The sequence below is a fragment of the Terrapene carolina genome, unplaced genomic scaffold, assembly GCF_002925995.2.
Source record: "Terrapene carolina triunguis isolate 2854851 unplaced genomic scaffold, T_m_triunguis-2.0 Scaffold95, whole genome shotgun sequence".
In the NCBI taxonomy this organism is placed as follows: domain Eukaryota; kingdom Metazoa; phylum Chordata; order Testudines; family Emydidae; genus Terrapene; species Terrapene triunguis.
The window spans coordinates 49,838,400-49,862,184 of NW_020664446.1; the positions used below are offsets into that span (position 1 = coordinate 49,838,400).

The following is a 23,785-nucleotide window of genomic DNA, read 5'->3' on the forward strand; positions in this document are numbered from 1 at the left end:
GAAATTATGAGAGAAACTTAGAAAATAAAAAGAAAAAAGCCCTTGATTTATAACTGATAGTAATATATTCTTAAGACAGTCTGTCATCTTATAACCCTGTAAATCATTCCTAAAGAGCCCTAGAGTGGTCAAAGTTTGTTTTATGTTTGTAGGCCTGTATTTTTGCTCTTCTTGGGTCCAAGGTTGCTGTCAGCCCCTAATTGATCAAGAGAGGGTCAGTATTTCTCCACTCAAATAAGTTTTGAAGTTCCTAGTAGTGTTTTTTTTAAAAAAGGATCAAGCCTTCACCAAGAGATCAGACTTTCATATTTGTTTTTCTATGCTAGCTGTCGGCTGTTTGTGCTGAAGAACTTTTTATCTAATATTTTCCTCACAGGTAGAATTACCAAGTGGAACTGGAGTAATATATTCTAGAAGATTGAAGAAGTCTAGACCATCTTCTGTAAGTGTACTTCTTAAATCAATTGCATCTCTATTCCCACCATTTTCCATGTCTCAGTAATGAACATCTGTAAAAATGATATTGACTTTTGTCTTGTGAGCTTTCCATAATGTATTTCTTAATTGAATTTTCACTTAAGACGTATGCAATTCTTAGCATTTAAATTTTGTTTCTTTATTATTTTTGTAAAATATCTTTGAATTTTAATGAAGAAAAAGTATATATTCCCTATGTTGCTTGATTTGCAGACATGATCTAAGTTAATTCTCTGCTGCTGTTTTTGTTTCTCACTATAACACTATCACAGCACCTTCTTCCCAGTGATTTAAACTTAATACCCAGTTCTACTTAGACAGTGTGCACATAGATCTGAAATCACTTTACAAAGGAGGTCAGTATCATTATGACCATTTTACAATAGGGAAACTGAAGCACAGACTAGCGAAGTGACTTGCCCAAGGTCACGTGTGGAAGGATTAGAAGCTGGGCTTCCTGCATACCAGTCCTGTGCACTATCCACTGGGACACATTACTTCTCCTAATCACCTCTGTAATGATTTATCTATTGACTCTTCATGACTCTAAAATAGCTTGGCCTGGAAACTCCGAATTTTATACTTGTTGGTCTAGGGGAGGATGGATTGTGCTTTTGGTCAGCTGTGGGCAATCAGTTACTAAAAGGAGTTTTTCTACATTAGGAATCTCACAGGGCTGCTAAATGTATAGTTAGCTGTCTGGAGTTCAGGAAGCCCATACAAGTCAGATATACCCTTCCTAAAATACTCATTGGTGATGTGCATCTTAAGACCTCTGCATAGTGTGGCAGCTCTGATGGAGGTCTTAGGAACAGGGCCGGCGCTTCCATTTAGGCGACCTAGGCGGTCGCCTAGGGCACCAGGATTTGGGGGGAGGGGCGGCATTTTGCCACCCTCGCCGGCAATTCGGCAGCGGGGGGTCCTTCGGCGGCAATTCTGCGGCGGGTCCTTCATTTGCTCTGGGACCCGCCGCCGAAGTGCCCCGAAGACCGGGAGCGCAGAAGGACCCCCCCTGCCGCAGAATTGCCGACGATGACCGGGAGCGCGGAAGGACCCCCGCCTAGGGCGCCAAAAACCCTGGCACCGCTCCTGCTTAGGAAACTTATTAAATCATGATCAAGTTTTTCAGGTACATACAGTATTTATGTGCAATTTAGGAAACTTACACCTGCTGGTTGTGAGGCTCCCAAAGCATATAAAAGCAATAAGCTTAAGGTGGTGGTTTTGGTAGTTCCTGTGCCCTAGATGTCATTTCGTCTGCAGGAATGAGCAGAGGGCTGTTTCCAGTTCTACTATTACTTCTGCCCCAAATATGGAATCTCCCTACCGCACAATAACACCTCCTGAGGTCTAGGGTGGGCAAGATTCAGTCTGGTGCTGCATGACAGGCTTTGTATACATAAGTATTGTTCGTGTCTGATACTTGGTGGTGTTGCATGGATTAAAAAGTGAACCCTGCGCCACTGGAAAGCAAATCACCCCACTTTCCATAAGGACCTTGTACTCATTTCTAGCCCCAAGATAATAGATTCAAATCTGTGACATTTTTATTTGTAGAAAGCTATTTTATGTTGTTTTTGGAGCAGTTTTATCTTTATTAATTTTCCCCTCCTTTTGAGCCCAGTACAATTGGACTCATGGTAACTAAGGCACCTTCAGGTGGAGCAATAAAAAAAAAAAACGGTTAAGTGATACAAGTTTGTGTGTGTGTGTGTGTGTGTGTGTGTGTGTGTGTGTATGTATATGTGTGTGTGTATATGTATATATATATATATAATGGCTTATCACTGACATTTCATCTATTGTTACATCTTGTGCATGTTTTATAAGAAATGCCAAGGAGTGTTTGATGTCATTTTGTTCCTGTGCAGTGTTGCTTGGTTACTGTCCAAGAACCCTTGTGCTGTGTGGATTTTTTGTTTTTGTTTTGACAAGTTCAGCTCTATGTGTAAATAATACTTTTGGTTACAAGAATCAAATGATTGTGTTAGCAAGTGTAGACTAGTTCAGGGGTTCTCGCAACAAATTTTTTGGTGGCCTCAGAGTGCAGCCACCAACTCTTACTGGTGGCCGCACTACTGTTTTCCTAAAATACTTAATTAACTTTAGGAAAAACAATTAAATATGCACAGATTCACATCCAAATCATTGTAATGTATATTTGTAGGGTTTTTTGGTAAACTCAATAACAAAAATAATGCTGCCTTCCCCTTTGCCGCCTCCCCTCCCCCACGCAGGTCTTAGTGGGTGCTGAGGCTTGCTGTGAGACATTATATATGTTAATATCACAGCCCACTTAATAGCTACCTGGGAGGCTATGAAAAGTGATATTGACAAACATACAAGTATCACTTTTCACAGATAGCTAGTCAGTCTGCTGTGAAAAGTGATACTTGCATAATTGTTAATATCACTTTTCTCAGCAAGCCCCAGAACCCATTAAGTCCTGGATGGGGGTGGGGGGCGAAGGGGGACGCAGCAGGGGCCAGAGGCAATGGTGGGATGCATTCGGGGGTGGGGGAGGCAGCGGGGGGCCATGGGGAAAAGGGGGGAGATGGATACAGGGCTGTGGGAGGCAGCGAGGGCCAGGGATAATGGGGATTGGTGATGAGCACTGCTGTTGCATGGCCAGAGTCAGGGCCTGGTGTCTGCTGCCATGCAGCCAGGGCTCAGTGCCCGTGATCAGAACCCAGAGCTGGGGACAGGAACTGCGTGACTGGAGCCAGGGATCGGAGCCCGCTGCCATGCAGCTGGAGCTGTGGGTCAGCACCCAGGGCTAGTGCCTGCCTCCACATGGCCAGAGCCTGGAGCTGGGTGCTGGAGTCCAGGAGTGCGTGGCTGGAGCCAGGAGTCAGCGCTGCTGCTGTGTGGCTGGAGCCAGCGCTTGCTGCTGCGCGGCCAGGGCCAGGGGTTGGCACCCGGGACCAGCTCCCGTCATGGCCGGAGCCTGGGAACAGAGCTGGGGGTCGGTCCCTGCTGCTGTGCAGCTGGGGCAAGGGATCAGCACCAGCGGCTAGGACTGTGTGGCTGGAGCCTGGAGCCAGCGCCTGCCGCTGCATGGCCGGAACTGGGGAGCCAGAGGCCGAATGAAACTCCGTGGCCAGACCCAGGAGTTGGTGCCCAAAGCCCCATGCTTGGAGCCCGCTGCCCTGGGGCTGGGGTTCGGTGCCTGTGGCCAGCACCTGCTACTGGAGCCAGGAGCCAGCACCTGCTGCCATGCAGCTGGAACCAGGGGCTGGAGGCTGAAGCCCTGCCGCTGGAGTCCAGGGCCACATGGCCAGAGCCGGGGGCAGGTGGGTCAACAACCGCTGCCCCACGGTCGGACCCCGGGGCTGCGTGGTCAGGTTCCTGAAGTCCCATCGCTGGAGCCTGCCACCCAAACCCCCTCCTCCCAGTGTGGGTCAAGAAGTCACCTTTCTCCTGCAGTGTTGTGCCCCACCTCTCTCCAGAGGCGGTGCAGGGCAGTGCATCCAGGAGCAACAAGAAGGGAGGGGGAGGGGCCTATGCTTTACCTCTCCTCATCACCACCCAGGAGGCTGTCGTGGCCACATGAAAAGCCCCTGGTGGCCACATAAAGCCATGGTGGCCACATCTGAGAAATGTTGGACTAATTCATATTTTCAGTTGTATGTTTTGTTTGTTCTCTGCTTTGTACAGAGCCGGCACTAGAAAATGGTATTGCTGAAGTCGCCAGATGGTGGATGGGGCTGGGTGATTGTCCTTGTTTCCTTCTTTACTCAGTTCTTCTGTTATGGGTCTCCGTTAGCAGTTGGAGTCTTGTATCTAGAATGGCTGGATACTTTTGGAGAAGGGAAAGGAAAGACTGCTTGGATTGGATCCCTTGCAAGTGGAGTTGGATTGCTTGCCAGTAAGTCTAGAAGCAATATATGTTTGTAAATGACATGCTTTCTTCATATTTTAATAGCTGTTAAATCTATTTATGCTTTTAAAATGCACTAAATGATTAATTTAAGAATGGGAATCTAGAAAGGACTTTCATACTGTATTTTGTCTTAATCCAACGTGGTTAATGGCACTATATTCATAACTACATTGTTGTGCATTAAAAAAGTAAAATGCAAAACAGTACAATGTCAGTTTAACAAAAAGCAACCTGCCACTAATAATGTTGTTGTCCTAAGGATAAATCCAAAATAACTATTACTTTAGCAAACTAAAAATAGCTGAGAGAAACTGCTTCTGTGAATCCTAATTTATACTGCGAACAAAAAATAAGAGCTTGAGAGGGGCATGGCACTTTCATTTGTTGTTTTGCTGAAAGGAGAACAAATAACCATTATCTTGATTTGTTGGATCACAAGGAGAGATCAGTTAAGAAACTAGTTAGTCATTTTTCTAGCTTGAGGTATGAAACCACCAGTTGGAGGAGGCCAAGGGTTCAGTTCCACTTTCTTTACTCAAGGAAAAACTCCCACTGAAGTTGGAAAAGGCATATATAAATGACTGCAGTAACTTCAGTAATGGGAAGTCTTTCTTCAATAAGGAGTGCATCATCCCAAGAGGAACAGCTGGATCTTGTGTGATAGAATATTTTCTGGGATGTCTATAGGTGAAATAACAGTGCTGCTGTTTGACCTTAATACTGAACACTGATTAAAGAGCTGTGTAACTGCTAGTTTTCACTATCCAAAGATTCATACATAGAAACTGTTACTTTTGCACAATATATCCAAGGCAAATCTTCATTATTTCCATCAGCAGATTCCACTTCATGCAAACAATCATATCTGTCTTTGACAGCAAAACTCTGAGCAAAGCCTCCTTTGCAAGAAAGAAGGAAGAAATAAGTTCTGTAACCAAGTGTGATTATTTGTAATAAGGGTCTTGCACTTTCAGGGCTAGATTCATAAGTGGGATGTATGCTTTGTAGTGCTTGATGTTATGGCTAACTTGTATTAGGTTAGGTACCCTGCTGCGTAGTAGAACTCCTAACACTAAGTTAGGTGCCAAAGCTCCCCATACAGTGCCTGGGAAGAGTTAGGCCCTTAAAAAAGGGATGAATAGAAGCCAGCATGCTGAGCGGGGAGCTGCCTAAACTAACCAGAAAGAAAGGCTGAGGAGAAGAGATGTGGCCTAAATCTGGGTCAGAGGGAGGTACTTCTCTCTACTTGGGATTCACAGCCGTGAACCCTCTCCAGAAGTGAGGGACTGGCCTGGCTTATGCTCTTTGTGTAGAGAGGAGGAGGAAGTGGCAGTGGTATCCATCTCTCCCCCACCCCTTTATTCAAGAGCCCCCTGGTCAGTGCATTCACCTAGGATATGGCAGACTAAGTTCAAATCTTTTCTCTGTCTGATGTGGAGGTGGGAATTGTACCCAGGTCTCTGATCTCCCAGGAGAGTGCCCTGATCACTGCGCTATAGGATATTAAGGGGAGGGGCTCACCCAGCCTCTCCTGGTGTTGAAGCTGTTCCACTTTGTATAATTAAATATTCCTGGGGCCAGAGAGAGATGGTGAGAATGACTCTATAGCTCAGTACTCTAGGCACTCACCGAGGTGGGGGAAGACTTAGATTTGAATCTCTGTTCCACATCAGGCACATAGAGATTTGAACCCCAATATCCCATACCCTGAGTGAGTGCTCTAACCCTCTGGACTACTGGGTAAAAGAGGGCCCCTCTACCTCCTTCCCCCATCTTTCATGTTAAGTGTGCTCAGAGCATGCCTACTGGATCCAGCCCTGCAGGCAAGCTAATCAGGGTAGGAGAGACACCTAGCTTGTGAATCCTGCTGGGGTTTTGGCATGAGTTAAGTGCTGAGCAACTCAGTGCTGTCAGAATTTAGGTGGCTATGTCCCGGCCCAGTGGCAAACATTTAGGCTCCTATGGGACTTTACCAGTGGAAACTTCAGGTGCTTCCAGGCTTAGGTGGCAGCTGAGCAGTGGTTTTGTGAATGCCAGTGGTGCTTAAATATTGGCCTTAGGTGTGTTCAGCTTCTCCTGGGAGCTGCTCAGTGTGTTGAAGGATTGAGGCCTAAATGAAACTTCTGTGAGGGGAGTAAATGAGAGAAATGTTCTTTCTACCTTTACCTCAGTGATCAAAGCTACGTGACTCACTATCACCATCAGCCAAACCCTCCTCTGTGAGAAAAGCCCCAACTTCCTTTTACATCTGTCTAATCCTTCCCTCATTTCCTGCCAGCTATTAAACCCTTTAATCCCTCTAACTTGGTACAAAACAAATCACCAGTACTACATTTTACAGAAAGTTGAAATTTCTGTGACATCATAAAATAAATGGGAAAGAGATCTTGTAATGCACTTTACCATTGAATAATCTAGTACTCTTTTAACATTTAATTCTTTAAAAAAACCAAACCAAACCCCTGTTTATCGGTATTCTGAGTGTGTTTACTCTTTTCAGAGCAGGAAGAGAACGCTGCCTGCTTAATGGCCCTTCTTATATTTTATACTTTGAACATATAATAATAAGAGCTTTACAAAGTGCAGTATTCACAAATATTTGATTGAAAACAAATTGTTTACCCCAGTGTTCCAGAAATTGAAATCCCAGTGCCTTGGCATTTTCCACTGGTCATTCAGAGTGCATATAAATATTTTCCAGAAAAGGCCGTAACTTATAAAAAGGAAGAATTAGAATGCTCCTGAAGTCCTAAAGTGTCATGGCTTGCTGGGACAGAGCAGACTTACACTCATGTCTGTTGGGCATAATATCGGATGAGATGATTACTTTTGTAGTCTGAAAAAAGGTAGTTTCTTGTACCTTGTCAGGACCTGACAATAAACTCGTAATCAATTTTGATTAGGCAAAATGTTAAATCATTTGAATCAATGATTTAACAGAACACTAGGGGGTCAAAATCTGTTCCTGGATTAAGCTGGCAAAAAATGGGCATTCCTGGTATATATCTGAGGGCAAAATTTAGCCCATGGGTTGAAATTCCAAGCTTCCTGCATCAAGTCTGACTACACTGGTGTTGTGCAGGGAACTAAATAGAGACCAGGAGAATGAAATTCACATCTATGCTTCTGAGTGTATGTGCATATGAGAGATGAATGTCATGGAACTGGAATACAATCACAACTTCTCGTGCCCCCTACATGGGAGCACAGTACCTCTCCTTTCTCCCCAGTGCAAGGATCATACATGGCTTAAGCAGCACAGAAAACCTTTTATGGGCCCTGGGGTAAATGTCACCATTAATAAGGAGAAATGTTTATTTCCTAATGTATTATCTTCATTAAATAGCGGTTCATTTAACAGTTGCACTTATCACTAGTAAGCTCATAAAAAGTTATGGCACTTAAATTGTTCATTTATTTAAACAGTTTAATAATTTATAAATTATTCATTTAAGTAGTTTCAGTGTATTAACACATTATGGTTACACTTTCTATCTGACCCATGGCAGGCTTATTTCTTATTATTTCTACAAACGGTTTTCAAAGCAACATCTTCAAGTGCCACTTTGCCAGCACTTTTGTACTAAAATTTGCACATTACTTATGTTAATGACAAATTTCTCATTCAGTTACTACTTTTGTGTGTTTTTGATGTTCTTAACATACCATACTGCTTGGGGACTTCCTCATTTATAGAGAGAATGAGAACCAGTTTCTATTATCATTTACACTGGTGTAAATCTGGTGTAGCTCCATTGATGGCCATGAGATTGTAGTACATCAATGTAAATGAGATAAGAATGTGTGTGTTTTTCAGACTGGCACAAGAAACAAGTATTTTTAAAGAGCAATATCCATGTATTCTTTTTTTCTCATAGTTTCAGTGTTTTCAAAAATCTAAATTTCAGACCTGCTGATTATGGTGAATTTTAACTCCTTCACCTCATTACAGAGGATCTGTACAAGGCCCTGCACATTTCATGAGACTCATGTAAAGAGCTGAACTGGGAATCAAGTACCACTTTGGGCCTTGTGCAGCACCCTCTTTATTGAGGTGAATTTCACATTAGCCTAGTTTCCCACTTGTGCCATCTCAACTATAATCCTGAAAACATCGTTAAGGCAATGTCTCATGTCAGTATTGTTAAAATAAGGGAGTCTTTCTTTTTGTGGCATCATTACATAGCTTAGTCATAACCTTCCTTTTCATGCTCAGCTTAGAAATTGTGGGCAAGTCAAGAAAAGGGTTTATAAAATCTTCTATATTTAAATGTGACACTCAAACCTTGCAATAAAGCTATTGTTAATTCTGTGCATGTTTATTTTTATAGCTGAAGGAAATGCAGAAGGAAATTACTCTTGTTTTTGAATTCAGTTGACTGACAGGGATATAATATATTAATCTCCGTAAGGGGGGGCAAAATGTCATTTTTGCCCAGTTCTAGCAATTTAGGGTATTGTGAATGTCTGTTTAAAAAATGAGAATTTTAATTATGTTCCTAAATGCCTCCCCCCTCTTTTAAAGAAAACACTTTGAAATTTTAATATGCACTTGGTATACAAACCAAAATTAAATCAGAACCATGCAATATACTAAAATAAACCAATCTCACTCCTCCCCCAAAACAAACAAAAAAAACCCCACCCAATAGCTGAGCCTGTTCAATGTTGCATTGTAGCATTTTATAGATGACACCACAGCATCCTGCAGTGCCAGAAACAACTAGAATACTTTTTTTTTTTAATGTGGAAGAGGAATAAGGAGACTATAAAGTTGCTTTAAAAACCAATAAAAATTAAATCAAGGTAAACTTGTGTGGAATGCTCTTAGTGGTTTGAGGTATAAAGTACATAACTTTACCATTGTGTTACATTTCACATCATATTTTCACAATTTTTATTTTGTAAAACATCTTTCAATGAGTACAGATTTAAGGCCAAATCTTGCATGTATACAGCTCCAATTGTAGTCAGTGGAAGCTATAAATGGACATCTGAGAACAGAACTTGGCCCAAAGTTTTGTCATTTTAAGATTAACAGATTCTTTTCAAATAGGTTTTGAATGAAAAGTCTATTAATTGGTCACAAGTAGGTTGCTTTCCAGTGTGAAAGGGCTTCTGGAACTGATGTGCTTACCCAAGAGGAAGCATTTGGAAGTGTTCTTTCAAAGCTGTAGAGACCTGTTAGTTCCAGAGAAACATCTTAATATGCAAAAGTCTCACTAGAAATAAAAATGGCTTAACTTTTGCATAAGCTGGCTAGATACCATGCTGGCACTGCATCCTCATTAAACAGGTTCAAGCAGGTATTAATTACTAGGGTGGGTCAGATTGATTACTATCTTCATTAAAGAAAGAATGGGGAAAAAATCTTTCTCATATCATTTCTTCCAGGGTGGATTTAATTAAATCAAATTGATTTAAATCATGATTTAAATCACTAGTCAGGAAGACTCAATTTAATGATGGATTTCTACATAAAAGTGCATTCTTGTTGGTTGTTATAACCTTAATACATATTCTTCACAACTCAGAGAGAGATGTAGGCTTCATTTTTAGAAGGTACACACTATACATTTTTAAAGTGATTTATTTTGAAAACTTTTCAGATTAGTTTTACAGCTATATCAGAAAATGAATGATTGTTTGGGTATTTCATTTACCAAGATAGTTCACCTCCCAATGACTTCATAAATATCTCTAATTCAACAGGTTAGTCATTAATATTTGGAGGATTTTCTTGCCAGGCTGTATTAGGAGGAGAACATCACCAGACAGACATTTAAATTGTTTTATTTAACTAAACATTATGTATTCTGGATTTTTTTCTTCAACAGCAAACATATAATATTTTAACAAAACAAGCATATGAATTTTTGAATTTAGTTAAACATTCACATTTTTTTAAATCAAGTTTGTTTTTGTTAAAATTATTTTTAACTAAAATAGTTAAATGAAATATTTAAAAAAACAACAAAAATTAAATTGACTATGTCAGCTAGGTCAACATGAGAAACTTAAAATATTGGCTTCTGCACCTAACTCAGTCATTTTCACCTCCATTTTCCTGTTTGTTCATAATCTGGAAAAGAAAAACACAGTTTCCTGCTTTTTCAGGTCTCAAACGATTTTGCAATTTGGAATGAATTAGTCCAAAGGAAGAAAATATTCTTTCTACACTGGCAGAAGAAGCTACTGCTCTTAAAAAAGTGAGATTATCACTTCAACAGTCTCTGAATCCAAGTGCTTAAGTGACTTCCCCCAGTTCACTGGTGTGACTTTCTTTAAAACATCATCAGTAAACATATATTTCTTGAGTTGTTCACCCTTAGCTCTGAAGTTTATTATAGTTGACATTATGGAGGGATGATTGCTGGATGTCCATGTCATAGCCAACTCCTCTTCTTCAGCAGTTAAGGTTTGACCCTGGTACCGAGTATTGAGAATATTTGCAAGAAAATGAGCTGGAGATAGTGCTTGTCCCATTCGTTTTTTTTTTTTTTAATGCTTGTAATTTAACTCGGTCATTGCATATTTCTCTTTTTAAGATCTCACTCAGTTCCTTCCAGATTTCAACAGCATCAGCAATAAAACAGCTATTTCCCTGCATTTTGTTCAAGGCTACAGAAATAGGCTTCAGGGTACTCTGCATGTATTCAACATTTCTTTTATGCCCAATGTTGAGAACTTTGGCTGTGACAGTGCCATCTATTTTTTTTCACAATTTTGTTCACAAACTGTCATCAGATTAGACCAGTTTGTGATATAGTGCTCAAAACAGTCCACTACTGAGTTCCATCGCATATCTTGTGGGAGAGTTAGCTTGGTTCCTCCCACGTTTTTCAGAGCAGCTGCTGCAAAGTGGTTGTTATGGAAGTATTTTGCAATTTCAACAACATTAGCCTTTATTTCTAGAACACTGAAGTCTTTGGCCAGGAGGTGCTTCAAATGAGCACTGCAACCGTAAGTTATTAGCTTGGGACTCCCTTCACTCTCTTCTAAATTTCTTCTCATCTTGGATACATTTGCAGCATTGTTTGTGACCAAGTTGCGTACTAGACATTTGAATTTTTTTTCACAGTTTGTTATAGCTTTTACTGCTACTTCTTGTAAGTATTCTGCTGTGTGTGCATTTCCTGATGTATCAATTGTTTCTGTAAGGAAGACATTCCCTTCTTCGGTTGTCACACAAGCACATACAACAGGATCATTGTGGACATTGCTCCACCCATCAAGACTCAGGTTAACAATTTTACCCTCTAGAGAAGTGGTTCCCAAACTTGTTCTGCTGCTTGTGCAGGGAAAGCCCCTGGCGGGCCGGGCCGGTTTGTGTACCTGCCGCGTCTGCAGGTTCGGCCAATTGCGGCTCCCAGTGGCCGCGGTTCGCTGCTCCAGGCCAATGGGAGCTGCTCAATTTCTCTTTCATACACTTTATCCAGCAATTTGCCTGAGACATCTGCTCTGATGGGTGGACTGTATCCTAGTCTTAATGACTGAACCATGTTAATGAAGTGTGGGTTCTCAATCATACGGAAAGGAGAGTTTGTTGCATAAACAAACTGGGCAATTTTTTCATCAATTACCTCTTTTTGTAATCTGCTGGTTCTTATCACAAACTTATCTGTCGTTGTTTCTGGAGGGATGGAGATTTTTTTTTTCTTTGTGCTACAGGTGATATACAGTGGCTACGTGACATACATGATGTGACTGAAACACTATCATTGGCAGATAACTCTGAAACTATAGAAAATGATGATGATCTTGAAGTTTGATAGCCTTCAGAATCCTGTATGTTGAGGATGGATTCTCCGAAACAAAATAAGTCAATGGAGTTATTTAATTATTATTACCATACTGCTCATTTAGTATTACTCATTGCATTCACTGACACTCAGTACTACTTTAAAGGTGAAATTGTAAAAGGAAGTTCTGCCTATTTCAGCTATTTATTTTTTTATCACAACTGCATCTAAAATGATAGTACCATAGAGTAACAACTATATTTTTTGCTTAAACATGAGAATTCCAGAATAGTCCAGAAGGAAGACAGGCAGTCCTTAAGAAAGAAGTATGAAATAAAAAAGTTTACCAACCTGAAGATCCTGCATGTTCAGACATGTTCCTTTCATCATCTTCAACATGGCTTCCTACTGAGAGGGAACACTTCTCATGATGTTGTTTCATTCGGGCACCAGGCCTTGCATTTCTTTGTTGCACTTTTTGCATTTTGCACGCATGGTAGAGGAACTTCATTAAAATATTCCCAAACTGGGTCTCTTTTACAGCCTGCTGCAATTATAGGTTTTCCCTTCTAGTGAGAGAATGGTATGGTAGATCTCAAATCAGTGAAGGCTACACTCAGAAAGACCTCAAGACTTCTGGAATATGCTGCTCAAATAGTTTCACTTTTGTTTCTACTGCCTGTCCCTCCCTTCTCACATTTATCCCCAGACTTCTTCTCCTTGTCCAGATCTATTCCGCCCCCAACAATCTTCTATTCATTGAACTTTTTGAAACGTTGCCCTTTTAGAGTAGGGTGACCAGATGTTCTGATTTTGAGGTCTTTTTCTTATATAGGCTCCTATTAACCCCCACCCCCTGTCCCGATTTTTCACACTTGCTGTCTGATCATCCTATTTTAGAGAGAGGTAAGGGATTGACTCTGTGTACACAAATGTGCAGAGGGACAATAGGGTTGAGGTCTGTTATTTCTCACCTCTATATATTATTTATTTATTTAAAAACATTTTTGCTGTTAACAAGCATGTTATCTCTGGAGACAAATCCACCGTTTGAGAACTGCAAAACTCAGCATCTCTGGTGGTATCTTCTAGATTGCGCACCGAGTCCCATTGGGTAGATAGGTTATTTAGGCTAATCTTTCTATACAGAAGCCCCTGGAACCCCATAAGATTGGGTCCCTAATCCATGAACGATTGGAACTCATTTACAAAAGTTTTCTTAAACATTACATGGATATATTGTCTCATACTATATAATTAGAATTTATCATCCCTATTCCATGATGAGATACATTATAGCTCAAAGATCGTTTTAATTAAGATATCTTTACATAGGTTTTTACCTCAAAACATTTTATCAAAAAAATCCGATTTAAATAAAAAAATCAGATTTTTTTTTTTTTTTTTTAAATCATTGATTTTTATCCACCCTGATTTCTGCTAAATCATCACAAACAAGAAATAACAATTTGAGAAAGTGAAGTGAGGGAGATGTTAGTACTGATGGTCCGCAAAGCAGGGTGAAGCCCTGATGCCTGTGAAGAAGAAGAATTGTCTAGGGACGCCTGGACTGAAGCATCTGCCTTGCAAAGAATGTGTCCACAGTGGTCAAAAGATCTAAGTAGTAGTATCTTGTGAAGGTGGAGCTTGATGGCCACATGGCTGCCTTGCAGATCTCTGATGTGGCTTTTTGCCCTAGAGTTAGCTATAGGTGTTTTAAGGTCCTTAATAATTTGGATGGAAAGAAATAAAAAGTGAGGAACATTTTCTTATTTGTGTGTGACGCAGATATTTATAAATCTTCTGACATCAAGCTTATGCCAGAGATTGTCTTGCAGATGTTTAGCAAACATGAGGAAGTAATTACTTCTTAAGAACCATGGAGAGATTACTGAAGGAATGAGTTTGTCTGAGAATTATTTTATTTTAGTTAAGGTTGCTGTGTGATTCTTCCATGGAGAGTACTGTTATCTCTGGAACTCTCCTGTCAAAGATAATGGCTACCAGAAATCATATTTTTATTGACAGAAAGTAGATATCTTATGTGCAAGGCCTTGAAGATAGAAAAGGAAGAAGCCCATAAAAACCAAGTTTAAATCCCATTCCAGAAAGCTAGATAATCTAGGAGATTGACCAGTTTAACTGCTCTCTGAAATGTGAGAATTTGGGAATGTGAAGTATTAAAAGATTCAGCATATAAATTTAGAACACTCCTGAAAAATGGACCTTTAAGGAATAGGCTCCTAAACCTAGGGCCACAGCATCTTGCAGAAATTGTAGAATATTTGACATGTCTGTATCTTCAGGCTTCACTTTCTTTTCCTGTACTAAATTTTTGAGATAAATGATTTCCTGGAAGCCTATAGTCAGGGCCGGCTCTAGGCACCAGCATTCCAAGCATGTGCTTGGGGCGGCACTTTTCAACGGACGGCACTCTGTTTGTTTGTTTTTTTGTTTTTGTTTTTTGCTTGGAGTGGCAAAAAACCTGGAGCCGGCCCTACCTATAGTATTTGAATTATTTTTAGAGAATATCATGCTTCTATTAAAATCTCCTTGTTCAGGATCCCATAAAGTTAGAGTCAAAGGTATTGGGTCCTTTGAGACAGGATGTCGACTTACTGGGAGAGAGAGACAGACATTCTGAGCTATGGACGTCAGTATGAGGTCTGAGTACAGTAACTGTCAGGTTTATTTTTGGACCCTCTTTTGAGTGAGGGGTGGCAGAGGGAATTTATAAAGAAGTTATGTCTCCCAATGTGAGCGTCTGTTTTCAGCAAGAGCCTTGGGGTCCCTTTTAAATAGCTACTCTGGCATTCCTTCTGCTGATAAATAGGTTCATCACTGGAATGCCACATATCTTTGTCACAAGGAAGCAAGATAATGCATTGATAACGCAGCTATGGGATGTTTTTTCCTCGGGGGAATGGGGAGGAAGGGGCAACAATGGTCTCTGTTCCTCCACCATTGGTTTCATTCCTCCCCTTCAACCCTATTTTGGAATTAAACCTATTTCAGTGGGGCAGGTTGGATGTGGCTCTTTCTGGACCCTATCAAAGCTGCTCATGATGGGGTCCAAATGAGATAACAGATTATGAGAGAGTAGTATGAGGCAGCACTTTGCACAGTGTTGCATGTTTTGACTTCTTGCTGGCATGGGAGCAAAGGGCCAAGCTTACTGCTTCAACTCTGATCCCCTGCTTGGTAACTTGTTGAATTGCCACTGACCCACCAAGCCATACTGGAAAGTTTTGTAAGAAGGATGTCCTGGAATTTGGAGATTCCCTTCATAAAAAGAGGAGGAAGAAAAAGGAAGTGCTGTTTCTCTTGTTCACAGTATACTGACCAAGAAATAGAGAATGAAAAAGAGTGCAGATTCCTCTGCTCAATGGAATTATCACTGCCTAATGTTTTTAGTGTAGCAGAACTTCTTATGTAACACACAGACATCCTGTGTAGTTTTGTTTTTAAATCTTGTGGTTTTAAGAAACATACCAATTTTAATTTGCCAGTCTAGTAATTAATTTCAAGAATCACCAGCAAACTAACACTTCAAGCACTTGCCCTCACTAATTGCACTGCAGAACTTTCATCCTCACAATATGCTGATTGTTGCCTTTCTCCTTGACAAGCAGCAAGGTTGAACTTCCAACTAGCTTTCTTACCTCTTCTAAAATCAAAATAACCAGCCTCCAGAATCAAACTTCTGGTTTCCTTCACTAACTCTTTCTCCCTTATCCCTTGCCTGGATAGAGCCCTAATGTAAACCACCTTGAAGTTTCCTAAAACTAACAACTTCTTTAGAAGCAAAAGCTCTGACCTGCTTTTCACTTGACCTATGGTTCCCTTCAGCTGCCAGATCTGTACTCCATCCCAGCCTCCTTCCCAGAACTGCTTGTGCCTGTGCCAGTACTGCTGCTAACCGTACTAAAAGCCTGTCTCACATTCCCAGTTCCCACCTTCACTAATTTGCAACTGCTGTTTACCTTATGTTACCCACCTTGCCTTAATGCCCATCTTCTGGGAATTTCTCATGTTTTCCCTTAACATAAGCATGACCAACTTGACAAATGTCATCTAGTACAGTAGTAATCTACCATACTGCCATCTTCTATATAGTACTTCTAGAGAATTGCAATTAGATATGGGCCAGATCCAAATATCCTTTAACTCTGAAGTTTGATCTTCTCAAATGGCAACTGGCTCTAAAACTTGCCAGTCTAAAAACCTGGTTCGGAAGACTTCCAAACTTAGGAATTTCAGATATGAGTTTGAATTTTGCAGCTCAAGGCCGCTGCTAGTTACAAGTATTATTATTACTCTGGTAAGCTTATGATCACGCATGCAGGTTCTTTTTATTGCTTTTAATATGTTTTCTTTGTAATGCTTTCACCTTAAGAATAAATGTGCTGACTTAGAAAGAGCCGTGTGGTAACTTACAACTATGGGGAATTAACCTGTTTTGTAGCCTCTGATGAGAAAGCAAAGCACAGTCTGGCTTGCTGGTGAACTCCATTCAGCAGGGAACTGTGCTGCCTGGATAAACCCTGGTCAGGGAGAGATGTGTGTCTCTACCCAAGAAAGGTGACAGCCGAGAAACCAGGAGCCTAAAGTGGTTGCCCTTGCTGGGCCATAGAAGGAAAAAGCCAGCACAATTTCCCTGAACTGTGCCAGCCGCTGCCTCTCATTTTAAAAAAAAAAAAAAAAAGCTCTGTTCTGTAGCCTCATCTTCTACGGGAAAGATGAGGGAGACGTGTGGGAAAAGGAGGCTTATTTAGTGGGACTTATTAGAGGTGTATGGTGATGCCACTAGGAATTATTTCAGATACTTGCATATGACTCTGTTTTGCATTCTGTATTTCCCTGCCCGTAACAGACAGCAGCTTACTCATGTATCTGATTTTTAACTCCCTCTACTTTAATGTTCTACTTACTATATTATTTTTGAAATTAATGAAAAAAGAGCTCCTCTATGCTTCCTGATCACTGTTCTAGACTAATTCAGCTACAATGCCCCACAGCTGTGGTCTACACTGAATCCCTCATGTTATGCCGGTTTTAAAATAAACATCAGAAAAGCTTTTTACAACAATCTCTTATCAAAATAGTCTATTTGTAGTCAGTCTTTCATTTCCTGAAAGATTTGGGGGAAAGGTAATTTAGAGTAGATGTTTTCTTAGTGTAAGCACCAGATGGCACTGTTGCCATGACTGTAAGGAAAAATTAATAATAGAGAGACAAGGTAAGATAATATCTTTTACTGGAACAACTTCTGTTGGTGAAAGAGACAAGCCCTTCAGGACCCTAAGAAGAGCTCTGTGTAGCACAAAAGCTTGTCTCTAATATCCTGGGACCAACATGGCTACAACAACACTGCAAAAAAAACAAAACAAACCAGCTTGACGTTTTTAAATGTTATCCTATGTTGTTTTATGATTATAGCACCAGGCTTTTCTAAAATATCATTAAAGATGTAAAATAGAATGTTCATATTTTTCCGGTATCATTCAGTACTGTTTGAGTGAAACTTGTCAAGAATGTATAATACATGCAAATACAATGTAACATTGTAGGTTTATGATGTATTGTATTGAAGACTATAATACCACTGGGATCCTGAACAATTTTTAAGAACTACACCAAATATATTATTGGAAAAAAACCTTTGAGTTCTTTTTTACTGGGACTGATATTTAAAAGCTATTTTCTTTCTCCTCTTCCCTCACCTTCGCTGTAGGTCCTGTCTGTAGTGCATGTGTGTCTTCTTTTGGAGCAAGACCTGTGACAATCTTCAGTGGCTTTATGGTGGCTGGGGGCCTGATGATGAGCAGTTTTGCACCGAATATATATTTTCTATTTTTTTCATATGGAATTATTGTTGGTAAGAAATTTCATTGTTGTTCATATTGAGACTAATCATTCAGAAACTAAATGTTGAATTTGTATAAAGTCTGTTATTTTCAGAATAAGGACCAGATTCCGTAAATGCTTACTCATGCAAGCAGTTCTTACTTTAGGGCTATGTGTGGGCACAGGGGTCTGCTGCACATTTGCAGTTGCAGGATTGGGGCCTTAATTATCCAGGTATAGAGAACTGTTTATTTTAAGAATTAATGGATTGTGTTACAATACTGTCAAATACAAGGAGTATGAAGGCTTTTGAGGACTCCTCAGAAGATTAGTCTCAAAACTAATGTGTTATTACCTTTCCTTGATATTGCTGATTGGTAGTGGAAGAAGGCGTAGATTGTCTATTACCCTACTTTCTTCAAGTTCTCTCCCATAGCTGTGAGTTGTAAATGTGTAAGAATAAAAGCTTATAAGGAATCATGTAGTAGAAGGAATAGTTGTTTATTAATTTTAGTTAACAAACCAGAAATCATTAGCAAATAGTTATCTTATGTTTTCTTCATGTAACTAAATTGAAGTTACACTGATACACGAAATTGCAGTATTCCAACTAGCTAGCAACCAGCCACTCTGTTTGAAATAGTCTGATGTAGAGTAAAACAAAGGAAGGAAGCATTCCTATTTGATAATGGTTGGATTAGTATTGTAATCTTAAACTACCTGGCACACAATTAGCCATCCCAGTAATTTGGAAAATCCGTCATTACAGCTGTTTGGATGGAAGCCAATGAAGCAGTAGTAATTGGTAGAGTATGTGATTCATATGGGAAACAGGAAGATTAATATTGAAGTTTCACATTTAGGCTCCTTTTATTGTAATAGTCTTGAAAAATGACTTTATCGTTTAAAAAATGGCAGGAGTAGCTTTAGACAGTCTGGCTATGTATGTCCAAAATTAAGGTAGTTGTGATCTAGACTAAGAAAATATACAAAGAGCATTATTGGTCTTTGCAATTTGTTGGATCTGGAGGTACAGACCAACCGAATTTATGCCATGTGATTAAAAAGTATTGCTTGTGCTTTGAAAGTAAGTCTTTAAAATTCAAAAGTCTGCTGGTTTGTTTTTTGTTTCTGTTTTTAAATCTGGATAGAAAGATAAAGTCGTATTTATAAAAATGTATCTGATGTAAGGGAAAAACAAACCATAAAGGTAACTTGAGGGAAACAAGAATGTAGACCTAAGATTTTATTTATAGGTTGATCCTTCACATCCAATCTTTAATTATATTCATTAATGATACTGCTCTACATGTTTTAATTGAATGTTGTCAAGTATTAGCTAGTTCTTGAATTTTCTAAAAAAAGGTAAACTATGTATAGTTATACAGGATGCCTTATGCTTTGATAAACTTCCTATATTTATTAGGGCTTGGCTGTGGCTTATTATATACAGCAACAGTAACCATCACCTGTCAGTATTTTGATAAACGCAGAGGCCTTGCACTTGGTTTGATTTCAACAGGTATGTTTTTAAAATATTACAAATCTCTAGTTTATAAATTATTTGTCCTAAACTGCTTACTGCTGATATTAGTGACTAATGAAGAATCAGAAAGGATTAGTCAAAAATATCTTTAACAAAGCCAAAATTTGGGTCAGTAGTTGTTAGCAGTCTATATAGCTGTGAATGGTAGTGCAAAATAACAAAAATGATGCTCTAGAATAAAATGTAGCCCTTTGTTTATAATTAGAATTGCTGTTTCTATAAGCTTATTAGGGGACAATTAGCAAAGCTGTAATTTAAAAGAAACATTTTCTAGACATTGTTGGTTTTGACTTTTAAAAGGACACTGAAAAGTTTAAATTTTTTTTTTTTAAAAAGCTTGAAGTCAACAGCCCAAACCAACCTACTTAAATATTTACATGGAAGGGATCCACCGAGTGTGGATCTCTTGAGACAGTTTGGCTCAGCCTCCTTCACAGAGTTGTCCCATCCATCCTCTGGTCTCCTGGAATTGTCCATCATCCTTACAGATAAGGGGTTGTAGACCGAGTAGGCCAGAATGGGAGTGGGCAGAGCAAGGTGTAGTTGAGAGTGCACATTGTCCCACCTCTGGCCCTGTGGGTTGCATTATCTTTTTCTCTGAGTCCCCTTCTGGAGCAGTTTTGACCAGGTGTGGAGTCCTGCTGTATAGAGTCTAAATACTATCCCACCTCAGTGTCTTACTGTGGCAGGGCATGATCTGATCCATACTATTTTTTAATTTTGTCAAAGTTGTGGTTGTTTTTGGTGATCATGTCATGTGTGGAAGACCGAATAATTCTGTGAATTTTTTTATGTCTAAATTTTTCCCAATGTGGTACAATAAAAAATTGTTCAGATTTATGTCATAACTATGTAGAATTTAACCCCCCCCCCAATTTAGAAATTGGTAGACTTTCTCCACCATATTATAACAAATTTACATGACAACGTCCCATTAACTTTATTCAAACAACCAGATTCAATACTGTATAAGTAGTTGGAACGCCATTGACAGCAGTGAAGCTGCATTCACTTAAACCAAGGGCTGAATTTGGCTTGAAGATTTCGTATAAAATAGTTATTGTGGTAAGGCTGTATAAAACGATTGCTTGGCAGTTATTTGTGAATGTTGCCTTTGAATATTCATGCTTGTGGACGGCACCACTGGCCACGCTGCGCTGTAGAACCCGTCTGGCTCCAGCCTCCTGTTCCTTCTGCAAAACCCCAGAGAAAAATTCTGAGAAAGATGGGCACCTGGTGTGCTTATGCTGAGTCCTTATTCATTTTTTAAAAAAACACTGTATTTCAAGTTGATGACACCCTTTTAGTCATTCATTTCATACTTTATTCATATTGATATTTTAACTTGTATTAATCCTTGTTGACGTGATTACTCCCAGTATGTTTTTTTTTTTTAGATAAATTGAAATGGCAAGGGTTTTCATTCACTACAAGCATAGATTCAAAAAAAGAAAATTTAACTTCTAAAGGCACAACTCCCTGGATTTACACTCTGATATCACCAGCAAGCCAGGCTGCCTAAACAGGCCAGTACCTGTGCTTTGCTTTGTCTCTGATGGCTGTGACCACAATATAAGTTATCACACAGTTCCTTCTAAGTAAGCACATCCATTCTTAAGGTAAAAACATTACAGAGAAGACCTATTAAAACAAGAAAAGAACCTACATATATGATAAAGTTTAGCAGAGGTCACCCCCCCACTCCAGCCTAGGGCTCTGGTAGGTTTTATTCCCTCAAAACCCATAACTGGGTTTTCTGCATGGTTACAGGTTCATATTTGTCTTAAATCCAGAACTAGCACAATGGCTGTCCAGAGCAGCCATTTATTTCTAGAGCTCGGGCTTTGGTCATGGCCTTCTGTAACAGGTAATCAGCAGACAAAGACTCTCTTCATGGTAATTTATTTGCATAGTGGGAATTTGGGTAATTTTCATTAACCTCTTCCTAGGGATTCCCCAGGAAGTCTACTTAACACTTATTGTCCTAAAAGTCCATACTTGTCTGACGCATTTTCAGTATATACTTTATAATTTCCAGATTTTGTATCTTTCATACAATCCCAGTCCACGATAATACATACACTTAATATAATAGGGCAATTTCCTTGAAAGACCTTATCTGTCAGTTGTAGTTCACAGTCTCTTTAATATTAAAGCTTGCTATTGGAGAACTGAGGTAACCTCATGAAATAACTTACACTGATCTTATTTCCTTTTCTAGGTTCAAGTGTTGGACTTTTTATATACGCAGCATTACAAAGAGAACTCATTGAGCTATATGGACTAGATGGATGTTTGCTAATAGTTGGTGCATTATCTCTAAATATACTAGCATGTGGCAGTCTAATGAGACCTTTGGAGTTATCTGATTCCCCTTTGCCAGAAAAGTCATGCCTAGAAAAAGTTCCAGATCAATACTTGATTTACTACGAGAAAGAAAATGTTGAAGAAAATACAAGCATCCTAGAAAAGGGCTACAATGAAGAAAAAAGTGTGAATAATATGTCCAGTCGTGATTGCAAACAGGACAGCATTTTAAATAAGAATGGATTAATATCAATACATGCAAAAGAGACAGACACTTATAAACAGAAAGTTGTAGAACAAACATACTTTTGCAAACAGCTTGCCAAGAAGAAATGGCAACTGTATTTAAACTACTGGGAAGAAACGTTGTTTCTGTTTAAAAACAAAGTATTCTCATCACTTTTTATTGCCATCTTACTTTTTGACATTGGTGGATTTCCTCCTTCACTGCTTATGGAAGATGTAGCAAGAAGTTCAAACATTAGTGAAGAAGAATATGTTATGCCTCTTATCTCCATTATAGGGATTATGACTGCAGTTGGTAAACTTGTTTTAGGAGTACTGGCAGATTTTAAATGGATTAATACTTTATACCTATATGTAATTACCTTAATAATGACTGGCGTGGCCTTGGTTGCAATTCCATTTGCCAAAAGTTACATTATGTTGGCAGTACTTTCTGGAATTTTAGGTTTTCTCACTGGGAATTGGTCAATTTTTCCATATGTAACCACAAAGACTGTGGGAATTGAGAAACTGGCACATGCATATGGGATATTAATGTTCTTTGCTGGACTTGGAAATAGCCTTGGACCACCAATTGTTGGTAAGATATTGGGTTAAGTGATGTCAAATTCTAATTGTTATAGATTCTGTTCAGTACCAAATTAAATGCATTTACACTGAAGTCCTTTCTAGTTAGTTGTGATGACAGTAGAATGATGAAATTAAAATATTTAGAAAGTTACAATCACATTTCTCTACAGCTGATTAGACTAATGTAAGGGGAATATAAACATGATGAAATATTACATGTTGTGCTAAACAGTTTTTAGATTACATTTGTTAGTTTGCATGTTTTATGGTTTAGTATATAATGTTGTAATGTTACATTTTGTTGTGAATTCAAATATGATGATTCTCAATACATTTCTGCTGTATGTTCAGTAATTGTATATCATTGATCTAAGTTTTTTTTTTCTTTTTCAGGTTGGTTTTATGACTGGACACAGACATATGACATTGCATTCTGCTTTAGTGGACTTTGTGTTCTGCTGGGTGGACTTCTTCTGTTGGTGGCAGCTCTGCCATGGTGGGACAACTGTAATAATCCGAGGGCAAAGCCACCTCCAAATACTTACTCCTACACGGTTGCATCTAGTGTTTAAATGGCAGCTGGAAAACACTTCAATGCCTTTTTATACTATGTACTATATAACAAAATGTTTTAGTAATTTTTCCACTTATTTATGACATACAAAAATCCTTTTACAAATAGAAAAAAATCCAATGATGCTTGACATTTTTTTTTTTTTTAAGAATGGTCTTGCTTTGTCTACTTTAGACTGTGGGTTTGTCTATACTACAATAAGAAACCTGTAGCACCGAGTCTCGGAGCCTGGGTCAGCTGACTTGGGCTGGGGGCACGGGCTAAAAATTGCAGTGTAGATATTTTGGGAGTGGGCTGGAGCCTGGTCTCTGAGACCCACCCCCATCATGGGGTTTCAGAGCCCGGGCTTCAGTCTGAGCCTGAATTTGTGTCTACATTGCAAATTACAGCCCCTCAGCCCAAGTCCCATAAACCTGAGTCAGCTAGCCAGGGCCAGCCACAGCTGTGCCAAGGCTCTCTTATTGCAGAGTAGCTGTACTCCGTGTGTTCAGCCTCCATCTACTGTAACTTCCTTTCACCCAGTAATGGGGATATTCTGCTGTATTATCATCAGCTCTATTTTTGTTGTTGTTGTTTTATGAAAAAAAATCTTG

The 23,785-nt window shown here is 39.4% G+C and overlaps 1 protein-coding gene across 1 annotated transcript; it reads left to right on the forward strand.

Moving 5' to 3' along the window:
* Positions 1-371: 371 nt before the first annotated feature.
* Positions 372-23,443, forward strand: SLC16A9 (solute carrier family 16 member 9). Its single transcript, XM_029911399.1, has 6 exons — positions 372-442; positions 4,135-4,345; positions 17,837-17,980; positions 19,376-19,471; positions 21,717-22,628; positions 23,012-23,443. The coding sequence occupies exons 2-6, from the start codon at positions 4,150-4,152 to the stop codon at positions 23,188-23,190; spliced, it is 1,527 nt and encodes a 508-aa protein (XP_029767259.1). The 5' UTR covers positions 372-442; positions 4,135-4,149; the 3' UTR covers positions 23,191-23,443.
* The last annotated feature ends 342 nt before the right edge of the window (positions 23,444-23,785 follow it).

Bases quoted from the DNA above. Each gene is read 5' to 3' on its own strand.
- SLC16A9 (XM_029911399.1), top strand. From the start codon at position 4,150: ATGGTATTGCTGAAGTCGCCAGATGGTGGATGGGGCTGGGTGATTGTC. The intron at 17,981-19,375 runs GTAAGAAATTTC...TATATTTATTAG, and splicing joins TTCATATGGAATTATTGTTG to GGCTTGGCTGTGGCTTATTA. The intron at 22,629-23,011 runs GTAAGATATTGG...TTTCTTTTTCAG, and splicing joins CCTTGGACCACCAATTGTTG to GTTGGTTTTATGACTGGACA.